The 23527-nt window shown below is 44.5% G+C and overlaps 1 protein-coding gene across 1 annotated transcript in view; it reads right to left on the bottom strand.

The window, feature by feature from the left end:
* LOC123764134 (uncharacterized) overlaps positions 1–23527 on the bottom strand; it is a 92928-nt gene that overhangs the window by 65195 nt on the left and 4206 nt on the right. Inside the window, exons 2-3 of the mRNA XM_069329624.1 lie at positions 17420–18199; positions 11121–11380 (exon numbers count right to left, since the gene is read on the bottom strand). Of these exons, the coding sequence (XP_069185725.1) occupies positions 11121–11380; positions 17420–18199 (1040 nt within the window). The remainder of the gene's footprint in view (positions 1–11120; positions 11381–17419; positions 18200–23527) is intronic.

Raw genomic sequence — 23527 nt, 5'->3', positions numbered from 1 at the left:
AACACATGATGGAAACTGTCACTAAGCTTCTCACAAATTTCCTTGTCAATTGTTGTATGTTCTTTGCTCTTCGTCAGTAATCTAGTGTGAGAGTTGACACTCTCATAGCTCAAATTTATTGCTTGTATTAATGCTTGCAAGATCAAACTTCGTTAGCTGATGTCCACTGTATTAAGTTGGATGTCATTGGACTCATCTCTACGAGAAGAGTCAAAAGGGGTCATCAGTTGTGATCTGGCCATCTGGTGCAATGAGTCGCAATAACCAACAGGTCAAGCCTGAAGGACCCATATGGAGAAAATCGTGCTACAGAGTGTGGTGGTGGGGGGAGGGGGGGGGTGTAAGAGAAAGTCCTCCCCTGACAATAACGGTTTGTTTGGTGACCACAAACCCTCCTTTTCCCCTCGGAAACAGTGTCCCACTCTATCTGGACGTGGTGAAACTAGGCATGACATCACAAGATGCCGCTACCACTCATAGGAGGTCACAGGAAAGGCAGGAAGGCCTAGAGCCTCTGATTGGTCAACAGGTGATGACGTCACAACATTTTGGAGGGTCCATGAGGTAACAAGTATCGTCATTCGGGAAAGGGCCACTTAAGGGGAAGATGACTATCTTACGAGCTCAAAGACCAGTCTTTTTGTCCGAAGTCCTAGAGTATCAGTTTACTCTAACACCAGTAATACACCAGATCCGAATCACTGGGGCATTACAGGTGTCAAGAGACACCTGTAATGTATTTACATCAGAAAGATACGGGAATCACGACGCAACGAGGGTTAAAGGACCAGCCAGAGCACGCGTGTCGTACGCAAGGTGTAGTAATGTGAAATCACTAAATGATGCAATTTCAGAGGAAATTGTTGAGTAAACCGATAAGGAAGGGAAGGGAAAGTACCAAGCCATTACGACTATATAACACTTGCAAGTGGTCAGGATAAGAATTTGGGATGGGACGGGGGAAGGAATGGTGGCCCCCAACCACTTAGACGGTCGGGGATTGAACACCGACCTGCATGAAGCGAGACCGTCGTTCTACCGTCCACCCCAAGTGGTTGGGCTAAACCGATAAGGAGAACAAGACGGTAGACCACGTGCGCCCGTAGGTAATTCAAAGTGGTAAGACTCATTGTCAACGTGTGAGTGTGAGAGGAAGTGATTGTCCATCCACCAGTGAAGCATCTTCAGGGACAATCAAGTGTGAAATATCCCAGAAGTGTGAAAAGCTTTTGGGGCTAGCAAACCAGTGTTGTTTCGCTATGGAGGGGATGAGAGGTGGGTGAGGAGTACCTCTCTCGCCCGAGGTGTGTGTGTGTTTTGTTCATGCATGTGTTCATAAGATATTATGTACATCGCTCTGCCCTGGTGAATCTCTATTACTCCCTTATCTATCCATATCTCAACTATGGTATTTGTGCTTGGGGTTCTACTACCCAAAATCATCTACGTCCTCCAATTACTCAACCCAAAGCTGCTATTAGGACAATATCCAACTCTGGCCCCAGACATCACTCGGTACCCCTACTCAAATCTCTGAATATGTTAGATATTAAGTCACTGCACATTCTCTCATGTGTATTATACATATATAAAACGCTGAACTGTAATGCCAATCCTGACCTCAAAAGCTTCATAGAAGGTTGTAACAGAACCCATGAGCACCACACCAGAAACAAATACAGTTTTGATATCCCAAGAGTACGACTTAATCAAACTAGAAATGATCTACAAATCAAGGGACCCAGAATGTGGAATGACCTTCCCAACCATGTTAAAGACTGTACCTCTCTCAACCAGTTTAAGATAAAAACGAAGCAATACCTAATAAATTCCCTGTAACCTACCTTACCCCTCTATTGTCAACCAATGTCTGTATTTTTAAATGACGCTGTTTGTCGACCGAATTGTATTTGTACTGCTTTTTCAGCCATGTTCCTCCTTTTTATCTCTTTTTTTATTTTGTTCTATACTCATTTTATTCTTTATGCTCAATTAGTATTAAGCTTTAGTCATTTAAGTTTTTCATGCCTGAAACGCTTTGCATAATAGTGGCTTTAGGCATTGTGTGTACTAGCCCTATCTATTAATCCATCACTCTTTGTACAATCTCTTGTATGTATGTACCTTACCTAAATAAACATTTGATTTGATTTTGATTTGAACCGCATGACACAGAAAACGGGAAGTGTGGGGCTTGTATGGGGCACGCTACATCATGTGTCAAGAAGTGGGGTTTATTGTACATCATTCTAAAAGACTATTGAGCGAGGGTAGTAATTTACGCTAGAGCCATTGGTGGTCGTGTCACAGTGATTGACCAGCTCGCATAGTTCAACACCGAACTCACGGATTTTTCATGTCTTTCGGAAAGCTTGAGGTGGAACTTTATCCAACATTAAAGGATACATTGTTGGGTTTCCTCGCTAAAAATCTACAGTCTACCTGCCACCTGAATCATCAGCGACAGCAGAGAATGAGCGTGACTGGTGTGATTGAATGTGAGTACAAGACCCGGGTTATTTAAAGTGTTGTGTACATATTAATTTTGGTGAACAGTAATCACCCAATCTTTGTATCGATCAGAGAATATCTCGCAACGAGCTTTCTGTGCCTTGGGATCAAATGAGATTGTGGAAGTGTTAACCTGTCAAACGTATTGAGAAGTGACACATCTCTAATTTGTCGAATTACTAGTGAGTGACTAACGACGTATATTCACCTAGTTGTGCTTGCCGGGGTTGAGCTCTGCTCTTTCGGCCTGCCTATCAACTGTCAATCGGTCAACTGTTGCTAACTATTAAGTAATTTTTTTTCCACACACACACACCCAGGAAGCAGCCCTGTAACAGCTGTTTAACTCCCAGGTGGCTATTTACTGATAGGTAACAGGGGCATCAGGGTGAAAAAAACTCTGCCTATTTGTCTCTGCCGGCGCCGGGAATCGAACCCCGATCCACAGGATTACGTGCCCAGTGTGCTGTTCATTCAGCTACCAGCGCCCAACGTGTGTGTGTGAACAATATTATATAACACAGTCGAGATAGGATTGCTTAAAATGTGTTACAGGAAGTGTTGAGAGATTAATTACTGCGGTCGTCTTGGTGACACACACGTAATGTGGTGTAATTATATTAATATTATATTAGTATTGTGTGATAATCGTGTTGTGTTGTTTTGTCGAAATGACATCTTGTTATTATTTCATCTGTGTGATAAGCGATAAGTAGTATTGTATAATTATTATGATTAATGAAGTGGTGATTATCATTGATTGTTGACTGTCTGTGTGACAGCATAATTAATGCAACTAATTGCTTGTTAACTGTTGGAGTGACAGAGAAGTGGATTAACGTAAACTAATTGATTGTTGACTTTCAGAGCGACAGTGTTCTTTTGTATGCATTTACATGTATTAATTTGCTGTGTTGGTGAAGTGTTTTGGTACTGTCACTGGCAGTAGTAGGGATGAAGCCCCAGCGAGGAATAAAATTTTTTGAGGCCATTCCTCACTAAGGCTTCAGGGTTTCCAGGTAAATTTCCCAATTGTTGCAAAAGCTTCAGGGGTGCAAGGTAAAATTTCCCATTTCCCGCTAAGTTCTTAAAGGTTTCTTACGGGGCAAATTCATGGTCCCAATTCCCGCTGAGTTCTTAAAGGTTTCTTATGGAGGAAATTTGAGGGAAAATTTACTTATTTGGTGTTAAAGGTTTCTTATGGGGAAAATTTGAGGCAAAATTGACTCATTTGATGTTAAAGGTTTCTTATGGTGAAAATTCGAGGCAAAACTGACTCATTTAATGTTAAAGGTTTCTTATAGAGGAAATTCAATTTTTTTCAGAGTTCAGTTTAGGAAAATATTTCAGAGTTCAAATGATCATAAAAGTTTATTTAAGAGTGTAAGACCGAAAATATTTCAAAAGACCATTTTTGGAGAATATTGTCATAGAAGTTTTCATAAGGAAAATAGACATCTTAGCAGTAAGTTTTATATCAATTTACGGCTATATCACCTGTAAAAGACTGTTACGGTCTCGTCACCATCGTCCGAGTGTCGGGTGACAATTCCAGCGCCATCTATGAGATAGCACTCAAACTCCCCTGATATTGGACGCTTCGTGGACAACGCCATCTATTGGTGGTGGCGTGACGGCGACAAATGGCTCTGGTTTCCTGCCTTCATCAGAATGTGCGTTCGGCGTGGATGTCTCTGGTGAGGTGGCGGATCAAGATCAATGCCACCTAGGTTGTGCTATGAGCATAATATCAACTCCCCGGTGAGTGTTACCTCCAGGTTTCCCCAGTGTACCGTCCATTTAACTGCTGACGTTTCATGTCCACAGAGATGATATGTGGAGGCAGTCGTACTGAAGAGGGCAGCTTACCTTGGGCAGTACACGTACTCTCATCTTGGTCTTAGAAGAAGAGTAAGTCGCCACAGATCTGAGCAGTGTGTTAGCTGCTGACTTACACAGTGTTAGTGAAGAACAGCTCATCCCGGGATTGGCTTAGGAGAGTAACGGACGACAATGAGGTGCCTATAGTGCAGTGCTGCTAGCCGGTCGCTAGAGACTTCTGCCAGGGGTTTGCTACCCCTGTATATGGTTGTTTTGTGACCCCGATCAGCGTGTGGCTGAGGTCCTCTGCCAGCGAGCGGCTGGAGAGCAATAGTGGGGGGATAGGCACCTCGTGATACTGTGTCAGTGGGCTGGCCTATGTAAAAGGTAAACTCGCCAGTGTTTTCCAGTACGAGTGGACGAAGTACTGGGGGGTGAAAACACTGGGGTTGGCGAACACTGTATGTGAGCGCTTCTGGTGTCCTGTGTGAAAGTGACATCACTGTAAATATGTGTAGAAATACTCTATTTTATTATATTTTTACGGTGAAGGTAAATATATTGGTGAAGGGAAAATTGTATTGTTTATCCCCCCTTATGTTTTAATGCACTATACAACCATTTCTTGAAAGCATACTACAAACTTGGGGTCTGATACTATAAACGAGGTTAATCCATCAAGAACCCGGTTACTGATCCATAGTGGCCCGTAACAAAGACCGAAAATTATTCAGAGACCATTTGAAGACCGAAATTTGACCAGAATTTGACAGAGACCATTTTTAGACCAAAAATGACCAGAATTTGAGAGACCAGTTTGTGCCCAAAAATATTTAGAGTCCAGTTAAAGACCGAAATTTGACAGATACCAGTTAAAGACCAAAATTCGTCAAAGCCCAGCAAAAGACTGAAAATTAGTTCAGTTGTAGACCAAAATTTGACAGAGTCCAATTTGAAACCAAAATTAATCAGAGACCACCGCGTTGATAAGTATAGGTTCGCTACTAATAACCCAATTTTAGCATAATTTAAAATTGTCATATTTCAGATGTAGTCAGTAAACAAGTTTTAGCTCCTGTTCCCCGCCTGACTTTACCCCCATAACATCTTTATTAACAATCCAATCCCCTGAAATTTAAGACCTCCCTATATTTTGTACATAACAATTAGACCAAAGCAATATACCAAACTCTAGCTCCTGTCCCCGCCTTAACCCCCCTTTCATATCTTCGTTAATATCGGAACAATTTCCCTAAAATTAAACCCGCTGTATTTCAGACACAGTAAATAAGACCAAGTCAGTTACCGAGTTCTAGCTCCCGTCCCCCACCTTAGTTCCCTCTCATATCTTCTTTAGTACCAGCCCAATTTTCCCGAAATTTAAAGCAGATATTCTTCTAACTGAGTAAGTAAAGAAAATAGAGTTACTGAACTCTAGCTCATGTCCCCTGCCTTAGTTCGCTCCTGTAAGTTAATTATCATCAGACCAATTCCCCCTGAAATTTAAGACTGCTATATTTCTAACATTGTAATATAAGATCAATTCAGTAATCGTGCTCCAGATCTTGTCCTCTGCCTTAGTTCATGAAACTTAATTATTTCAGAACAAGATGCTCTCCAGTCTATCACCTTTATCAATGTAAACATATCCTCTCCTTCAATATGCTTGTTTACATGGTAATTAAAATAAGTCATATCACACCTTGCCTCCAATACGCTTTGTTTACACAGCTATGTAAATAGTCATTCACATGGTAATACAAATCACACGGCCATATTGCACCTTATCTCTTCTACCCACCTTCCTTTTTATCTTCCCCCTACCCCCCCTGAAACCCCAATTCCCCATGCCCATTTGCTCACTTATCTCCTTCTTACCCCTAGTTCCCCCTCCCTTACCCCCCTACTCACGCGCATCTTACCTATTCCCCAACTTCACCCAAACCTCCCTCCCTCCCCAGAATTTAAATACAGATTGTATACTCATTATTCATATTCACTCCATGTTCTGCAAATGTTCATTGCATGTTCTCTGTACAAATTTTATATTCACTACTCATGTTGTCTGTACGTTCAAATCATATTTTTCATCTGTTTCTACATGTTCTTTGTCATATTCATGTTCTCTGGAAGTTCATATTCCCTGCATGTTCGCTGTGTTCATCACCTTCTCTTACATGTTTTTCTGTGATCTTTGTCATATTCTCCACGTTTTCAGAATGTTTTTCATAAGTTCATTGTTCACTCTTTGTATTCACTATGTTCTTTATCATATTTTCATGTTCTTTGTAAGTTCATATTCCCCACATGTTCACTGTGTTCATCACCTTCTCTTACATGTTTTCTGTGTTCTTTTTCATATTCCCCGAATGTTTACTGCGTTCAACTGCGTTCAACGTATCATAGCTTATGTACCCTTAGCTACCTAACCTCCCTTACCTAATCTTTAATTAGCTTTATTCTCTTATACATTTCACTCCTTATCCCAATCTCTTCTGATCTTAGTGTATGCATTGTGTTGGATATAATTTGTTCTAATTCTTTGACCTTAACCTAACCTTTCAGATATAGTTTATTTGTTTATGGTGTTTTGATGTATTTATTGAATATATTAGATATATTAGATATGAACCAAACCTGTCAGATATAGTTTTGTTTATCCTGCTTGTATATTTTTACCCAAATTCTCCATCCCACTTAACCTTCCTTCTTTTACTTCTATTAGTTAATCAGTTAATCATATTTAATCAGTTAATTAATAGTCAGTTAATCCTGACTATTTTTAGTTGATTCACGAATAATTTTAGTTACAAAATGACAAGAAAAGTTTATCTGGGTAAATTTGTATTGAACGTTAAGAAAAGAATGTCTTGGTACATTTGATTTTAAAGAACATGAAAGAGAATGCAATGAATGCAGTGAACATTCGGGGAACATGAGAAGGAACACAGAAAAATGTAAGAGAAGGTGATGAACACAGTGAACATGTGTGGGAATTTGAACTTACAGAGAACTTGAAAAATCGATAAAGAACATAGAGAATACAATGAGTGAACAATGAACTTATGAAGAACATTCTGAAAATATGGAGAATATGACAAAGATTGCAGAAAACTTTTAAGAGAAGGTGATGAACACAGAGAACATGCGGGGAATAGAGAACAGAGAACATGAATATGACAAAGAACATGGAGATAATGTAAAAACCAGGTGAAAAATATGATTTGAACGTGCAGACAACATGAATAGTGAGTAAAAAAGTTGTTACGAGAACATGCGGTAAACATTTGCAGAACATGGAGTGAACATGAATAATGAGTATTCAAGCTATATCTCTTTAAATTCTGGGGAGGGATAGAGGTTTAGGTGAAGTTGGGGAATAGGTAAGATGCGCATGAGTAGGGGGGTAAGGGAGAGGGGAAAGATAAGGGGTGATGGAGATAAGAGAGAGGATGGGGGTGAGGGAATGGAGGAGAGGGGGAGGGAATGGAAGGAGTAAAGTGTGGAGGGGGATATATGAGGGGCAAGGGGGGGGGGGAGGGGGAGCAAGGGGTAAGAGCGAATGAGTGCAGGGGATTGGGGGTTTAGGGGGGGGGGGAGATAAGGAGGAAGAAGTAGGATATGATATGATCGTGTGATTTTTATTATCCTGTGAATGACTATTTACATAGCTGAGTAAACAAAGGGTATTGAAGGTAAGGTGCAATATGAATGTGTGATTTTTATTGCCATGCAAACAAGTATATTGAAGGAGAGGATATATTTATTTTGATAAAGCGGATAGATTGGAGAGCGTCATGGTCTGAAATAATTAAATTTGATGAACTAAGGCAGAGGACAAGAGCTGAAGCATGGTTACTGACATGATCTTATTTTTTTATGTTGGAAATATAATAGTCTTAAATTTCAGGGGGATTTGGTCAGATAATAATTTATTTACAGGAGTGAACTAAGGCAGGGAACATGAGCTAGAGTTCGGCAACTCTATTTTCTTTACTTTCTCAGTTAAAAATATATCTGCTATAAATTTTGAGAAAATTGGCCAGGTACTAAAGAATATACATGAAGGAACTAAGGTGGGGGACGGGAGCTAGAACTCGGTAACTGACTTGATCTTATTTACTGTGTTTGAAATACAGTGTGTTTAAATTTTAGGGAAATTGTTCAGGTATTAACGAAGATACGCGAGGGGGTTAAGGCGGGGACAGGAGCTAGAGTTTGATATACTGCTTTGATCTATTTATTATGTACTAAATATGATGGTTTTAAATTTCAGGGGAATTAGACTGTTAGTAAAGAGTTTATGGGGATAAAGTAAGGCGGGGGAAAGGAGCTAGACATTGCTTACTGATTTGATTTGATTTACTACGTCTGAAATATGACTGTATAAAATTAGGCTAAAATTGGCTTATTAGTAGCAAAACTATACTTATAAACGTGGTAAACTTACCTACTAATGCAGTATACTTATAAACTTGGTCGTATTGCTCTGTCAAATTTCGGTCTTTAACTGGTCTCTGTCAAATTTCTGTCTTCTACTGGACTCTGATGAAAATCGGTCTTCAACTGGACTCTGTCAAATTTTGGTCTAAAAAAGGTCTCTGTCACATTCCGGTCAATTTCGGTCTTCAAATGGTCTCTGAATAATTTTCGGTCTTTTACAGGCGAAATAGCTAAAACTGGATACAAGACTTATTGCTAAGATGTCTATTTTCCTTAGCAAAACTTCTATGACAATATTCTCTGAAAATGGTCTTTTGAAATTTTTTTGTTTTTACACTCTTAAATAAACTTCTATAATCATATGAACTCTGAAATATTTTCCTAAACCAAACTCTGAACAAAATTTGAATTTCCTCCATAAGAAACCTTTAACACCAAATGAGTCAATTTTGCCTCGAATTTCCCCCATAAGAAACCTTTAAGAACTTAACGGGAAATAGGAAATTTTACCTTGCACCCCTGAAGCTTTTGCAACAATTAGGAAATTTACCTGAAAATTCTGAAGCCTTAGTGAAGAATGGTTCAAAAAGTTCTATTCCTCACTGAGGCTTCATCCCTACTACTAGTGGCGAGTGCAGTAATTGCCAAGAGTGTTCACAAAGTGTTCAGTTAGTTTACTTTTGTTCATGTGTTCATGATCTGTCCAGTGGGTCGAGGCGTTTATGTCTATGACACCTGTGAGAGTGCTGGGAACGGATTCCTGCTGCACGGTTGTGTTTTAACAGTAGTTGAGGTGACATTCTTGAGTAACGTAAAGTGGGTCACTGTGTATTATTAAGTAAGTTGTTGAATAAATTAATTTATTTTGTTACACGTGCTTTTGATGTTATTCCTCATTCTGCAGTACTGTCCCCATATAACATCACTTGCTACTTGATATTGTCATTGATTTGAGTTGGCTCGGGGTCCAGCCCAGAGCCTTAAGCACTGAATGAATTCGGTGTGAGAACCCATCCGCTACCTGTAAGATTTTTTTGCAAGCAAGTTGCAGAGAGAACGACCTAAGTGTGGAAGGTCCGGTTTTGCTTGTGGAATTTAAAACCGTTCTGGCCTTCATCTCTACCTAAAATACTTAGACCTTTGGCATATTGCTCTCGCCTCAGGAATGTATTCAATTGTTTATCGAAGGTAAACAATCGAATTCACATCCCAATAACCAGAAATCTCACATGTGGTGTCCAGCGCAGTGCTAGACTTGTGTGAGAAAATTGGTTATTTCACATCTGGTGCCCAAAGTGGGGCTAAGAAATGTATAGGGAAAAAGGATATTTTCACATCTAGTCTCTTAGTTATTTACTGTAATTTTGTTCGTATTTGACTATGTTTATTGAGACAAGAAAAAATACATCTCAAAGGGATAAAGTAGCTTCGATCGAGCATGAGCTTTAGAACCCCCGCCTTTCTAGCAGCCAGATTGCCTATTGCAATGATTTCAGGCCTATTTCTCTATCAATCTACTTTTTAAATTATGAATTGAGCTTGCTTCTACAACCTGCTCTTGTAGATCATTCTATTTTCAGATTAATCACAGGATAATCCCTTGGTCTAAGTCTGGTACACACAGGATAATCCCCTGGTCTAAGTCTGGTACACACAGGATAATCCCCTGGTCTAAGTCTGGTACACACAGGATAATCCCCTTGGTCTAAGTCTGGTACACACAGGATAATCCCCTTGGCCTAAGTCTGGTACACACAGGATAATCCCCTTGGTCTAAGTCTGGTACACACAGGATAATCCCCTTGGTCTAAGTCTGGTACACACAGGATAATCCCCTTGGTCTAAGTCTGGTACAGACAGGATAATCCCCTTGGTCTAAGTCTTTTACACACAGGATAATCCCCTTGGTCTAAGTCTGGTACACACAGGATAATCCCCTTGGTCTAAGTCTGGTACACACAGGATAATCCCCTTGGTCTAAGTCTGGTACACACAGGATAATCCCCTTGGTCTAAGTCTGGTACACACAGGATAATCCCCTTGGCCTAAGTCTGGTACACACAGGATAATCCCCTTGGTCTAAGTCTGGTACACACAGGATAATCCCCTTGGTCTTAATCTGGTTCACACAGAATAATCCCCTTATCTAAGACAGGTACACAGGATAATCCCCTGGTGTAAGACAGTCTACAAGGCTTTAAAATAGCACCATGGTTCATGAATATCACCCATGTTTAGAGTTCAGTATTTCTGAGAGACGTCCTCACCCTCCCCCTTCCCTGTTAACTAGCGCAGAAGTGTGTGCTCAATAGCAGGACCCAGGACGGTGAGACAGAGTGTGGCACCTTGATGTAGGAGACGGGCGGGAGGGACTTCTGGGAGTTGGCGTGTTGGGTTGACAGCGTGAGGAGAGAGGTGACACCCAGCGTCACTCTGGCCGGCACCGCCTCCGGTCGGATCCAGAAGCTGATCCAGGACATGATGACGATGAGGCAGGTGGGGATGTAGGTGTGGAAGAGGTAGTAGCCCAGACGACGCTTGAAGGTGAACACGATCTCCAGACACGTGAAGTTACCTGTGGGGGAGGGAGAGTGGTTGTGGTTACCTGTGGGGGAGGGAGAGTGGTTGTGGTTACCTGTGGGGGAGGGAGAGTGGTTGTGGTTACCTGTGGGGGAGGGAGAGTGGTTGTGGTTACCTGTGGGAGAGGGAGAGTGGTTGTGGTTACCTGTGGGGGAGGGAGAGTGGTTGTGGTTACCTGTGGGGGAGGGAGAGTGGTTGTGGTTACCTGTGGGGGAGGGAGAGTGGTTGTAGTTACCTGTGGGGGAGGGAGAGTGGTTGTAGTTACCTGTGGGAAAGGGAGAGTGGTTGTGGTTACCTGTGGGAGAGGGAGAGTGGTTGTAGTTACCTGTGGGGGAGGGAGAGTGGTTGTGGTTACCTGTGGGAGAGGGAGAGTGGTTGTAGTTACCTGTGGGGGAGGGAGAGTGGTTGTGGTTACCTGTGGGAGAGGGAGAGTGGTTGTAGTTACCTGTGGGAGAGGGAGAGTGGTTGTGGTTACCTGTGGGGGAGGGAGAGTGGTTGTGGTTACCTGTGGGAGAGGGAGAGTGATTGTGGTTACCTGTGGGAGAGGGAGAGTGGTTGTGGTTACCTGTGGGAGAGGGAGAGTGGTTGTAGTTACCTGTGGGAGCGGGAGAGTGGTTGTGGTTACCTGTGGGAGAGGGAGAGTGGTTGTGGTTTTTCAGATTCAGATTCCCGAGATAATCCAAACTACTGTTGAGTTGTTGAGTAGATCCGAAGGAATTATTGCTTCCCTGGGCGTCGAATCCCTATTTACCAACGTCCCGGTCGACACAACCATAGGAATGATACTGGACACAGTATACAGAGACGAGAGCACCCCCAAATTAGACCTACCCGAGCCACACTTGAAGAGTCTTCTCGAGGCATGTACAGAGGACGCCCCTTTCATCAGTCGGCAAGGGGACATGTATTTACAGATAGACGTTGTCACGTGCCACAAATGTCCGGTCATGGTGGCACGTGACTATGTTGGTCATGGTGGCACGTGACATTGTTGGTCATGGTAGCACGTGACAGTGTTGGTCATGGTAGCACGTGACAGTGTTGGTCATGGTAGCTATATCACCTTCTAAAAGCCATCACCCAACCTAACTACACAAATCGCCTCTCAACAGCCGCAGCAGCAACAACAACATGGTCAGTAAAGAAAATTTCCCATTCAGGAAAGGCGTCCAGCGTGGAGGTGATGAGGAGGTTATCTCCGTGAAGCCGGGCTTATCTTCTGCCGCCCGACCCAGCCAGCATACACGGTGAGGACCAGGGGCGCGGGGGTCAGTGGCCAGCACCTCCTCCCTCTCCTCGGGTCCTTACCCGCCTCTCTCCTCCCTCACTCCTGGCCTCCCTCCAGTGTGCAGTCCAGGAGCCTGCTCTTGGGTTCTCGACTCCCATTGTCTCTCACTCTCTCTCTCCAGAGAGACTAAGAGAGAGAGAGAGAGAGAGAGAGAGAGAGAGAGAGAGAGAGAGAGAGAGAGAGAGAGAGAGAGAGAGAGAGAGAGAGAGAGAGAGAGAGAGGCGTGAACGAAACAAAACATAAATAAACAAAAATGATGATAAGCAAACAAAACAAGAACAGTGTTGGATGACGGAAGGCCTCGTCTTGACAAAGAAACACAGCCACAAAGTAAAATACACTTTAATGATGTTTATGAGACTGAACTGTCCTGCCACCACTACCACCATCACCACATGTCCTGCCACCACTGCCACCATCACCACATGTCCTGCCACCACTGCCACCATCACCACATGTCCTGCCACCACTACCACCATCACCACATGTCCTGCCACCACTACCACCATCACCACATGTCCTGCCACCACTACCACATGTCCTGCCACCACTACCACATGGCCTGCCACCACTACCACCATCACCACATGTCCTGCCACCACTACCACATGTCCTGCCACCACTACCACATGTCCTGCCACCACTACCACATGGCCTGCCACCACTACCACCATCACCACATGTCCTGCCACCACTACCACCATCACCACATGGCCTGCCACCACTACCACATGTCCTGCCACCACTACCACATGGCCTGCCACCACTACCACCATCACATGTCATGCCACCACTACCACCATCACTACATGTCCTGCCACCACTACCACCATCATCACATGACCTGCCACCACTGCCACCATCACCACATGGCCTGTCACCACTGCCACCATCACCACATGTCCTGCCACCACTACCACCATCACCACATGGCCTGTCACCACTGCCACCATCACCACATGTCCTGCCACCACTACCACCATCACCACATGGTCTGCCACCACTATCACCACATGTCCTGCCACCACTATCACCACATGTCCTGTCACCACTACCACCATCATCACATGTCCTGCCACCATCACCACATGGCCTGCCACCACTGCCACCATCACCACATGGCCTGTCACCACTACCACCATCACCACATGGCCTGTCACCACTACCACCATCACCACATGGCCTGTCACCACTACCACCACCACCACATGGCCTGTCACCACTACCACCATCACCACATGGCCTTTCACAACTACCACCATCACCACATGGCCTTTCACCACTACCACCATCACCACATGGCCTTTCACCACTACCACCATCACCACATGGCCTTTCACCACTACCACCATCATCACATGGCCTGTCACCACTACCACCATCACCACATGGCCTTTCACCACTACCACCATCACCACATGGCCTTTCACCACTACCACCATCACCACATGGCCTTTCACCACTACCACCATCACCACATGGCCTGTCACCACTACCACCATCACCACATGGCCTTTCACCACTACCACCATCACCACATGGCCTTTCACCACTACCACCATCATCACTTGGTCTCCACAATTTTGGAGAACTGATTTTTCAATTACCATCGACAGTAAAAAGAAAATAAGAAATATTGAGAAAATTCGTGTTAGAATTATTAATCTTACTTTTTCGGTCATATGTAACAACATATGTTTACAAGAAAGGCTGCTACCAAAATATACTAATATTAAAACGCACGACCCAGCAGCAAGAAATCAAGCCTTCACGATAAAATATCGCCAAGATCTGATTCGTAATCAGATACATATGGCAGAAAATGAAATCAAAGACAACAAAACGCAACTACGTAACGCTACAAACCAATGGAGAAACAGCAACATCGACGAAAACCTCCGTACTCGTATCGAGCAACACCTCGACATCCTCACAGATCGACACCACCACAGCACCGAAACCAGGATAATCAAGAAACTAACAACATTATATGGAGGACCTATGGCGATTGCACGACCAAGAGATGGCTTCCTGAACCTTGCTGGAATCAACCTCACTGAGGACCAAGTCACTCTCCCAAATCTGGGTATAAACTGTCACGTTATGTCCAGACCAAGTGAGATGGCTCGGAAAGTGGAGTTGGAGATCCTGTTGGACGACATATTCGACCTCGAGACACAAAGGAAAGTCACCTCCAAAGACACCTTACAAGCAGAACTTATTGCAGAAGGAGGAAAGATTCGAGGCAACTACAGAAGCACCATACTGTCCCCCGAGCTCAAAGCGGCAGCTAAGAGCCTTCGTGAGAACAAGGAGATAGTCGTCAGGAGAGGTGACAAGTCGCCAATATATGTCATTTTTAAAAAAGACGAATATCTGGCGAAAATGAACCTCATTCTCTCTGGCCAAACTAAATTCCAAAGGGTAACGAAGGACACTACAGCCGAATTGAAAGCAACGGTCAACAGACTGATCGAAACCGTGAACGCCAAGAAATCCGGACTCCACCTGCCAAAGATTATTGGGAATACAAACCTGGGTATGCGTATGGAAATGTCAAGACACGCAAGCCTGGAAACCCACTTCGGCCAATCATCAGCCAGATACCCACACCCACGTACAGACTGGCGAAGCGACTCAATGGCTTGCTGACTCCTTATGTACCTTGTGCTTTCAGCCTGAAGTCTCCAAAGGAATTTGTTGACTTACTGCGGGGAACACGGGCCACAGGGATAAGAGCCTCGTTGGACGTAGAATCACTGTTTACCAACGTACCTGTGGATGAAACAATTAGGATGACAGCGGACAGAGTGTATCGTGATCCGGTCTGTACTCCTCTTGACATACCAGAAAACATTCTGAAGGAAACTACTCCAAGCTTGTACTAAAGAGGCACCCTTCTTGAGCCCTGATGGGCATATATATAAGCAAGTAGCTGGGGTCGCCATGGGTTCTCCCCTAGGCGTCCTGTTTGAAAACTTCTATATTGGTACCATCGAACAGACGGTTTTATTTGACATGAACTTGAAACCTGCCAATAATGCAGGTATGTTGACGACATTTTTACCCAGGTACCTGATGTCACACGTCTGCAGGAGCTGAAGGAGGCATTCGAGCAGAATTCTGTGTTGATTTTCACTTATGAGATGGAGAAGGATGGGAAGCTGCCCTTTCTAGACGTAACAGTCATGGAAAGGAGCGGAGGTGTTCACACTGCTAAGGAAACAAACATAGCAATGTGCCTCAATGCCAACAGTGACTGCCCAGACAGGTACAAGAGGAGTGTTGTCAACGCTTATGTCGACCGTGCTCTCAGCACGGTCGACGTAAGAATGAGGTGATTTGATAAAATACCATGCCCATGATTACCAACCGAGTGCCGGCGGAGGGATGGAAATAGCCTCGGCTACCATCCTCTTTTGTCCAGTCATGTTGGTCGAGCGGTTAAGGGATCCTGTACTCTAGCAGAGTGCTCCTGGCAGTATGGGTTCGAGTCACTTCTGGGGTGTGAGTTTTCAGTTGCATATAGTCCTGGGGACCATTCAGGCTTGTTCGCATTTGTATTCCTCATGTGTGCCCCAAAGAATGAGGTGATTTGATAAAATACCATGCCCAAGATTACCAACCGAGTGCCGGCGGGGGGATAGAAATAGCCTCGGCTACCATCCTCTTTTGTCCGGTCGTGTTGGTAGAGCGGTTAAGGGATGCTGTACGCCCGCAGAATGCTCCTGGCAGTATGGGTTCTAGTCACTTCTGGGGTGTGAGTTTTCAGTATGTCGTCATACACCGCCTTAAATCCTTCCTTTAAGGCGGTGTTGGTGCCTCAGTAGGCAGATAGGAAGGAAACTATCAGGAGAAACCGCAAAGCCATTACATCTCTACAGCCCTTGTAAGAGATCAGGAGAAGGACTTGGGGTGGGACGGCAGAGTAGGCTGAACTGATGGCTGCTCTCTATATGGGCGGCGGTTCAAGGTTCCGAATGTTCACGTGAATGAAATGTCCATGATTTGGTGGTTAGGTTAGGTTACTGTCCTACCCAAATAACAGAACCACCCACCATGTTCTCAGAACAAATCACATAACATAAAAGTTCAGGAGAACTTCATCAGTTACGTTGGGCCATGCACATGGTTATTGCTAATTAAATGCATGTATTCCTCACTCACGTACTTATGCAAAATATTCTTGAACCACCCTGTGTGGGCTACCAACGTACCATCCTCACAGGGAAGTTGATCCATTGGCCGCAAACTTAACAAATTGCCAATGCAAATTTTCTCCAGATTACTTATATTCCCGGCTCCTGACTTTACATCACAGACACAGTTTCCACATCCAGCAGATGATAAAGCTCTGTGGCGCACTCTGCTGCACTTGCAATCTGAGGGAGTGCTCTAGAGTTCCTCTATACATCACTCTGCAGGAGCTGCGAGTGACATACTGCGTGAGGCAACAAGGGGGCGGCACTGAAGGCTCACACCACCACCACCACCCGGCATTACAATGTGTGGGGGATTTAAGGCCTCGGGGACTACACCGGGGCGCTGGAATCCTTTGGAGACCTCAGTTCCAGCGCTCTGGAGGAGGGCACTCTGTCCTCCGAATGGGAGGAAGCAATTGATCACTACAGACGCGAAATCCTTGCTCGTAGGTCGGAAATATATTAATTAAATACAAGAGAAATAATATCATGTTCCAAAGTGTAGCGATAGTGAGTGTTGGGTAGGTGCCGCCCACAGTAGCAGTGTGGCACACCACTGGTAGGTGCCGCCCACAGTGGTAGTGTGGCACACCACTGGTAGGTGCCGCCCACAGTGGTAGTGTGGCACACCACTGGTAGGTGCCGCCCACAGTGGCAGTGTGGCACACCACTGGTAGGTGCCGCCCACAGTGGCAGTGTGGCACACTACTGGTAGGTGCCGCCCACAGTGGCAGTGTGGCACACCACTGGTAGGTGCCGCCCACAGTGGCAGTGTGGCACACCACTGGTAGGTGCCGCCCACAGTGGCAGTGCGACACACCACTGGTAGGTGCCGCCCACAGTGGCAGTGTGGCACACCACTGGTAGGTGCCGCCCACAGTGGCAGTGCGACACACCACTGGTAGGTGCCGCCCACAGTGGCAGTGTGGCACACCACTGGTAGGTGCCGCCCACAGTGGCAGTGCGACACACCACTGGTAGGTGCCGCCCACAGTGGCAGTGTGGCACACCACTGGTAGGTGCCGCCCACAGTAGCAGTGTGGCACACCACTGGTAGGTGCCGCCCACAGTGGCAGTGCGACACACCACTGGTAGGTGCCGCCCACAGTGGCAGTGTGGCACACCACTGGTAGGGGCCGCCCACAGTGGCAGTGTGGCACACCACTGGTAGGTGCCGCCCACAGTGGCAGTGTGGCACACCACTGGTAGGTGCCGCCCACAGTGGCAGTGTGACACACCAGTGGTAGGTGCCGCCCACAGTAGCAGTGTGGCACACCACTGGTAGGTGCCGCCCACAGTGGCAGTGTGGCACACCACTGGTAGGTGCCGCCCACAGTAGCAGTGTGACACACCACTGGATTAGGTCAAACTACGTTAAAGTTTGGTTAGGTCAGGTTGGGACACGTTAGGTTAGGTCAGGTCAAGTTAGGTTTGACTAGGTCAGGTTAGATAAGGTCAGGTCAGCTTAGGCCAGGTCAAGCTAGGTTAGGACAAGTTAGGTCAGCTCAGGTCTCAAACTAAACACAAGAAAATGTAAGATTAATTCTCAGGAAAAACACAGGCTACGGACAGCCTCATATTATAAACTATGAGACGGCCTTAATAAGAAAAGGTTCCAGAGGCAACAAACCGCTGTCCAACGGGAGTTTTGTACTTCTCCTGCATGTACTTCGCCACTCCCTTGTCATGAAGGGATCAACTATACAACTGTGGACATAAACATATCATTTAGTGAAATTAGTGATCCACGCTCACATTTCCAGTGACGTGGGTGTGGATCACTAATTCCTCTGTACAAAGTATTATCCAGGGGGGGGGAGGGGGAGTATAAAATTCCAGTTGGACAGCGGTTTGTTGCCTCTGGAACCTTCAATTATTAAGGTTGTCTCATAGCTTATAATATAAGCCTTCCCGTAGCCTGTTTTTTTTATGAGAATTAATCTTTAATTTTCTTGTGTTTAGTATGAGACCTGAGCTGACCTGTGTTAGGTCTGGTCAGGTCTGGAGTCCATACCCAAGCACAAAAGAACCTGGAGAAGGTTCAAAGGTATGCCACTGGACTAGTGCCAGAAATAAGAGGTATGAGTTACCAGGAAAGGCTGTGTGAATTGCACTTCGCGTCGATGAAAGACAGAATAGTTAGAAGAGACATGATTACCATCTTCAAAATTCTCAGTAGTATAGACAGGGTAGATAAAGATAGATTATTTAACATGGGTGGTACTCGTACAAGGGTCTTTAGTCTTTAGTCTTTAGTCTTTAGTGTTTTTCCTGCCCGAAAAGCTTTGCGTAGTAGTGGCTTTAGGCATTGTATGTACTAGCTCTATCTTTAAATTCATCAATATTTGTATCACCCCTTGTATGTATGTACTTTACCTGAATAAACATTTGAATTTTGAGGGGAACACAGGTGGAAACTAAGAACCCAAATGAGCCATAGACATTATAAATCAATTTTACAGAGTCAGAGTAGTTAACAGATGGAATGTATTAGGCAGTGATGTGGTGGAGGCTGTCTTCATACACAGATTCATGTGTAGACATGATGGACAGAGTTTCACTCACCTGATGTGTCTGTTCACCTAGCAGTAAATAGGTACTTGGTAGTTAGACAACTGATATGAGCTGCTTCCTGGGATGTGAGTGTGTGTGTACTCACCTATTTGTACTCACCTATTTGTGCTTGCAGGATCGAGCATTGACTCTTGGATCCCGCCTTTCTAGCTATCAGTTGTTTACAGCAATGACTCCTGTCCCATTTCCATATCATTTCTAGTATTAAAATTATGAATAGTATTTGCTTCCACAACCTGTTCCTTAAGTACATTCCATTTTCCACTACTCTCACGCTGAAAGAAAACTTCCTAACATCTCTGTGACTCATCTGAGTTTCCAGCTTCCATCCATGTCCCCTCGTTCTGTTACTATTACGCGTGAACATTTCATCTATTTCCACTTTGTCAATTTCCCTGAGTATTTTATACATGTGAGTGTGTGTGTGTGTGTGTGTGTGTGTGTACTCACCTAATTGTACTTGCGGGGGTTGAGCTCTGGCTCTTTGGTCCCGCCTCTCAACAGTTAATCAATTGATGTACAGATTCCTGAGCCTACTGGGCTCTATCATATCTACATTTGAAACTGTGCAATGGAGTCAGCCTCCACCACATCACTGCATAATGCATTCCATCTGTTAACTACTCTGACACTGAAAAAGTTCTTTCTAACGTCCCTGTGGCTCATTTGGGTACTCAGTTTCCACCTGTGTCCCCTTGTTCGTGTACCACCTGTGTTAAACAGTTTATCTTTATCTACCCTGTCAATTCCTCAGAGAATTTTGTAGGTAGTGATCATGTCTCCCCTTACTCTTCTGTCTTCTAGTGTCGTTAGGTGCATTTCACACAGACTTTCCTCGTAACTCATACCTCTTAGTTCTGGGACTAGCCTAGCGGCATACCTCTGAACTTTTTCAGGCTTCGCCTTGTGCTTGACAAGGTATGGGTTCCATGCTGGGGCCGCATACTCCGGGATTGGTCTTGCATATGTGGTATACAATGTTCTGAATGATTTCTTACACAGGTTCCTGAAGGCAGTTCTGATGTTAGCCAGCCTCGCATACGCCGCAGATGTTATTCTTTTGATGTGGGCTTCAGGAGACAGGTTTGGTGTGATATCAACTCTTAGATCATTCTATCTGTCCGTTTCATGACGGACTTCATCTCCTATTCTGTATCTTGTGTCTGGCCTCCTGTTTTCACTGCTTAGTTTCATTACCTTACATTTACTCGGGTTGAACTTTAGTAGCCATTTGTTGGACCATTCATGCAGTCTGTCTAGGTCATCTTGTAGTCTCATACTGTCTTCCTCCGTCTTCATCCTCCTCATAATTTTTGCATCATCAGCAAACAATGAGAGGAATGATTCTATACCACCCGGAAAATCATTTACATATATAAGAAACAGTATGGGTCCAAGGACTGAATCCTGCGGGACCCCATTGGTAACGTCTCGCCAATCTGATACCTCACCCCGCACAGTGACTCGCTGCCTTCTGTTACTTAGGTACTCCCTTATCCAATGGAATACCTTCCCTTTCACTCCTGCCTGCATCTCCAGCTTGTGCACTAGTCTCTGGTGTGGCACTGTGTCAAAGGCTTTCTGGCAATTCAAAAATATGCAGTCTGCTCACCCCTCTCGTTCTTGCCTGATTCCTGTTGCCTGATCGTAGAATTCAATTAATCCTGTGAGGCATGACTTGCCATCCCTGAAACCATGTTGGTGTTGTGACACAAAGTTCCTTCGCTCCAGATGCTCCACTAGCTTTTTCCGCACAATTTTCTCCATTAGCTTGCATGTTATGCAAATTAGGGACACTAGTCTGTAGTTCAGTGCCTCCTGTCTATCCCCCTTCTTGTATATCGGGACAACGTTTGCCGCCTTCCAAATTTCTGGCAATTCCCCTGTTACCAGTGATTTGTTATACACCATGGAGAGTGGCAGGCACAGTGCTTCTGCTCCTTCCTTTAGTATCCATGGTGGTATGTCATCCGCGCCTATAGCCTTTGTCACATCCAACTCTAGCAAAAGCTTCCTTACATCTCCACTGGTAATCTCAAATTCCTCTAGTGGTGCCTGGTTAATTATTCCTTCTCTTATCTCTGGAACTTCTCCTTGCTCTAATGTGTAGACTTCCTGGAATTTCATATTGAGTTCCTCGCACACTTTTTTGTCGTTAGTAGTGAATCTATCTGCCCCTATCCTCAGTTTCATTACCTGTTCCTTCACTGTTGTCTTTCTCCTGATGTTCCTGCACAGCAATTTGGGTTGGGTCTTAGCCTTGCTTGCTATGTCGTTTTCATATTACCCTTCTGCCTCTCTTCTCACCCTGAGGTATTCATTCCTGGCTCTCTGGAAACCTTCTCTGCTCTCAAGTGTCCTGTTATTTCTATAGTTTCTCCATGCTCTTTTACTGTGTTACTTAGCTAGCTTACATCTCTGATTAAACCATGGGTTTCTCATCTGCATTTAATTTTTTATATTTTGGGCCGGGATAAACTTTTCTGCTGCCTCCTTGCACTTCTGCGTGATGTATTCCATCATGTCTTGGGCCGTCTTTCTCCTTAGCTCTGATTCCCATGTTATATCCATTAGGAATTTTCTTATCTCCTTGTAATTTCACTTGCGTAATGCTAGCCTTTTGCTTTCAGTTCCCTTTCTCGAGTACTTTGGCCCTTCTTCGACCAGATACTCAAACGTCAGTACACTGTGATCGCTCATTCCTACTGGGACCTCGAAGTCAATTTCCCTTATGTCCGAGTCATTCAGAGTGAAGACTAGGTCGAGTTTCGCTGGTTCATCGTTACCCCTCATTCTTGTGGGTTCCCTGACATGTTGGCTTAGAAAGTTTTTTGTTGCCACCTCCAGTAGTTTAGCTCTCCATGTGGTTCCTTTTTCTCCCGTGTGTGTGTACTCACCTATTTGTGTCTACAGGATCGAGCATTGACTCTTGGATCCCGACTTTCGAACCATCGGTTGTTTACATCAATGACTCTCGTCCTATTTCCCTATCATACATAGTTTTAAAATTACGAAAAGAATTTGCTTCCACAATCTTTGCTGACGACGCCAAAATTATGAGAAGGATTAAGACAGAGGAGGACAGCTTGAGGCTTCAAGAAGACCTGGACAAGCTGCAGGAATGGTCGAACAAATGGTTGTTAGAGTTTAACCCTGGCAAATGAACTGTAATGAAGATAGGTGTAGGGAGCAGGAGACCAGATACAAGGTATCATTTAGGAAAAAAAAAGATGAAATTTTCAATAGTCAGAGAGAGAGAGAGAGAGAGAGAGAGAGAGAGAGAGAGAGAGAGAGAGAGAGAGAGAAAGAGAGAGAGAGAGAGAGAGAGAAAGACCTGGGGGTTGATATCACGCCAGACCTGTCCCCTGAAGTCCATATCAAGAGGATAACATCAGCGGCATATGCCAGGTTGGCTAACATAAGAACGGCCTTTAGAAACTTGTGTAAAGAATCTTTTAGAACTTTGTATACCACATATGTCAGACCAATCCTGGAGTATGCGGCTCCAGCATGGAGTCCATATCTAGTCAAGCATAAGATTAATTAAACTTGAAAAGGCTCAAAAGTTTGCTACCAGACCAGTACCCGAACTGAAGGGGTATGAGCTACGAGGAGAGACTACGGGAATTAAACCTCACGTCACTGGGAGACAGAAGAGTTAGAGGGGACATGATCACCACATACAAGATTCTCAGAGAAATTGATAGGGTAGATAAAGACAGACTATTTAACACAAGGGGCACATGCACTAGGGTGACACAGGTGGAAATTGAGTGACCAAATGAGCAATAGAGACGTTAGAAAGAATCTTTCAATGTCAGAGTAGTAGACAAATTGAATGCATTAGGAAGTGATGTGGTGGAGGCTGACTCCATACACAGTTTTAAGTGTAGATATCATAGAGCCCAGTAGGCTCAGGAACCTGTACATTAGTTGATTGACAGTTGAGAGGCGGGACCAAAGAGCCAGAGCTCAACCCCCGCAACCACAACTAGGTAAGTACAACTAGAAAAGTACACACTCACACACACACACACACACACACACACACACACACACACACAACATGACCTACCTACATGACTGTCAGTAGTTTCAAAGCGTTATA

Source organism: Procambarus clarkii, chromosome 23 (assembly GCF_040958095.1).
Source record: "Procambarus clarkii isolate CNS0578487 chromosome 23, FALCON_Pclarkii_2.0, whole genome shotgun sequence".
Classification (NCBI taxonomy): domain Eukaryota; kingdom Metazoa; phylum Arthropoda; class Malacostraca; order Decapoda; family Cambaridae; genus Procambarus; species Procambarus clarkii.
The sequence above is the reverse complement of the archived record's forward strand: the minus strand, read 5'-3'. Positions and strand labels throughout refer to the sequence as shown.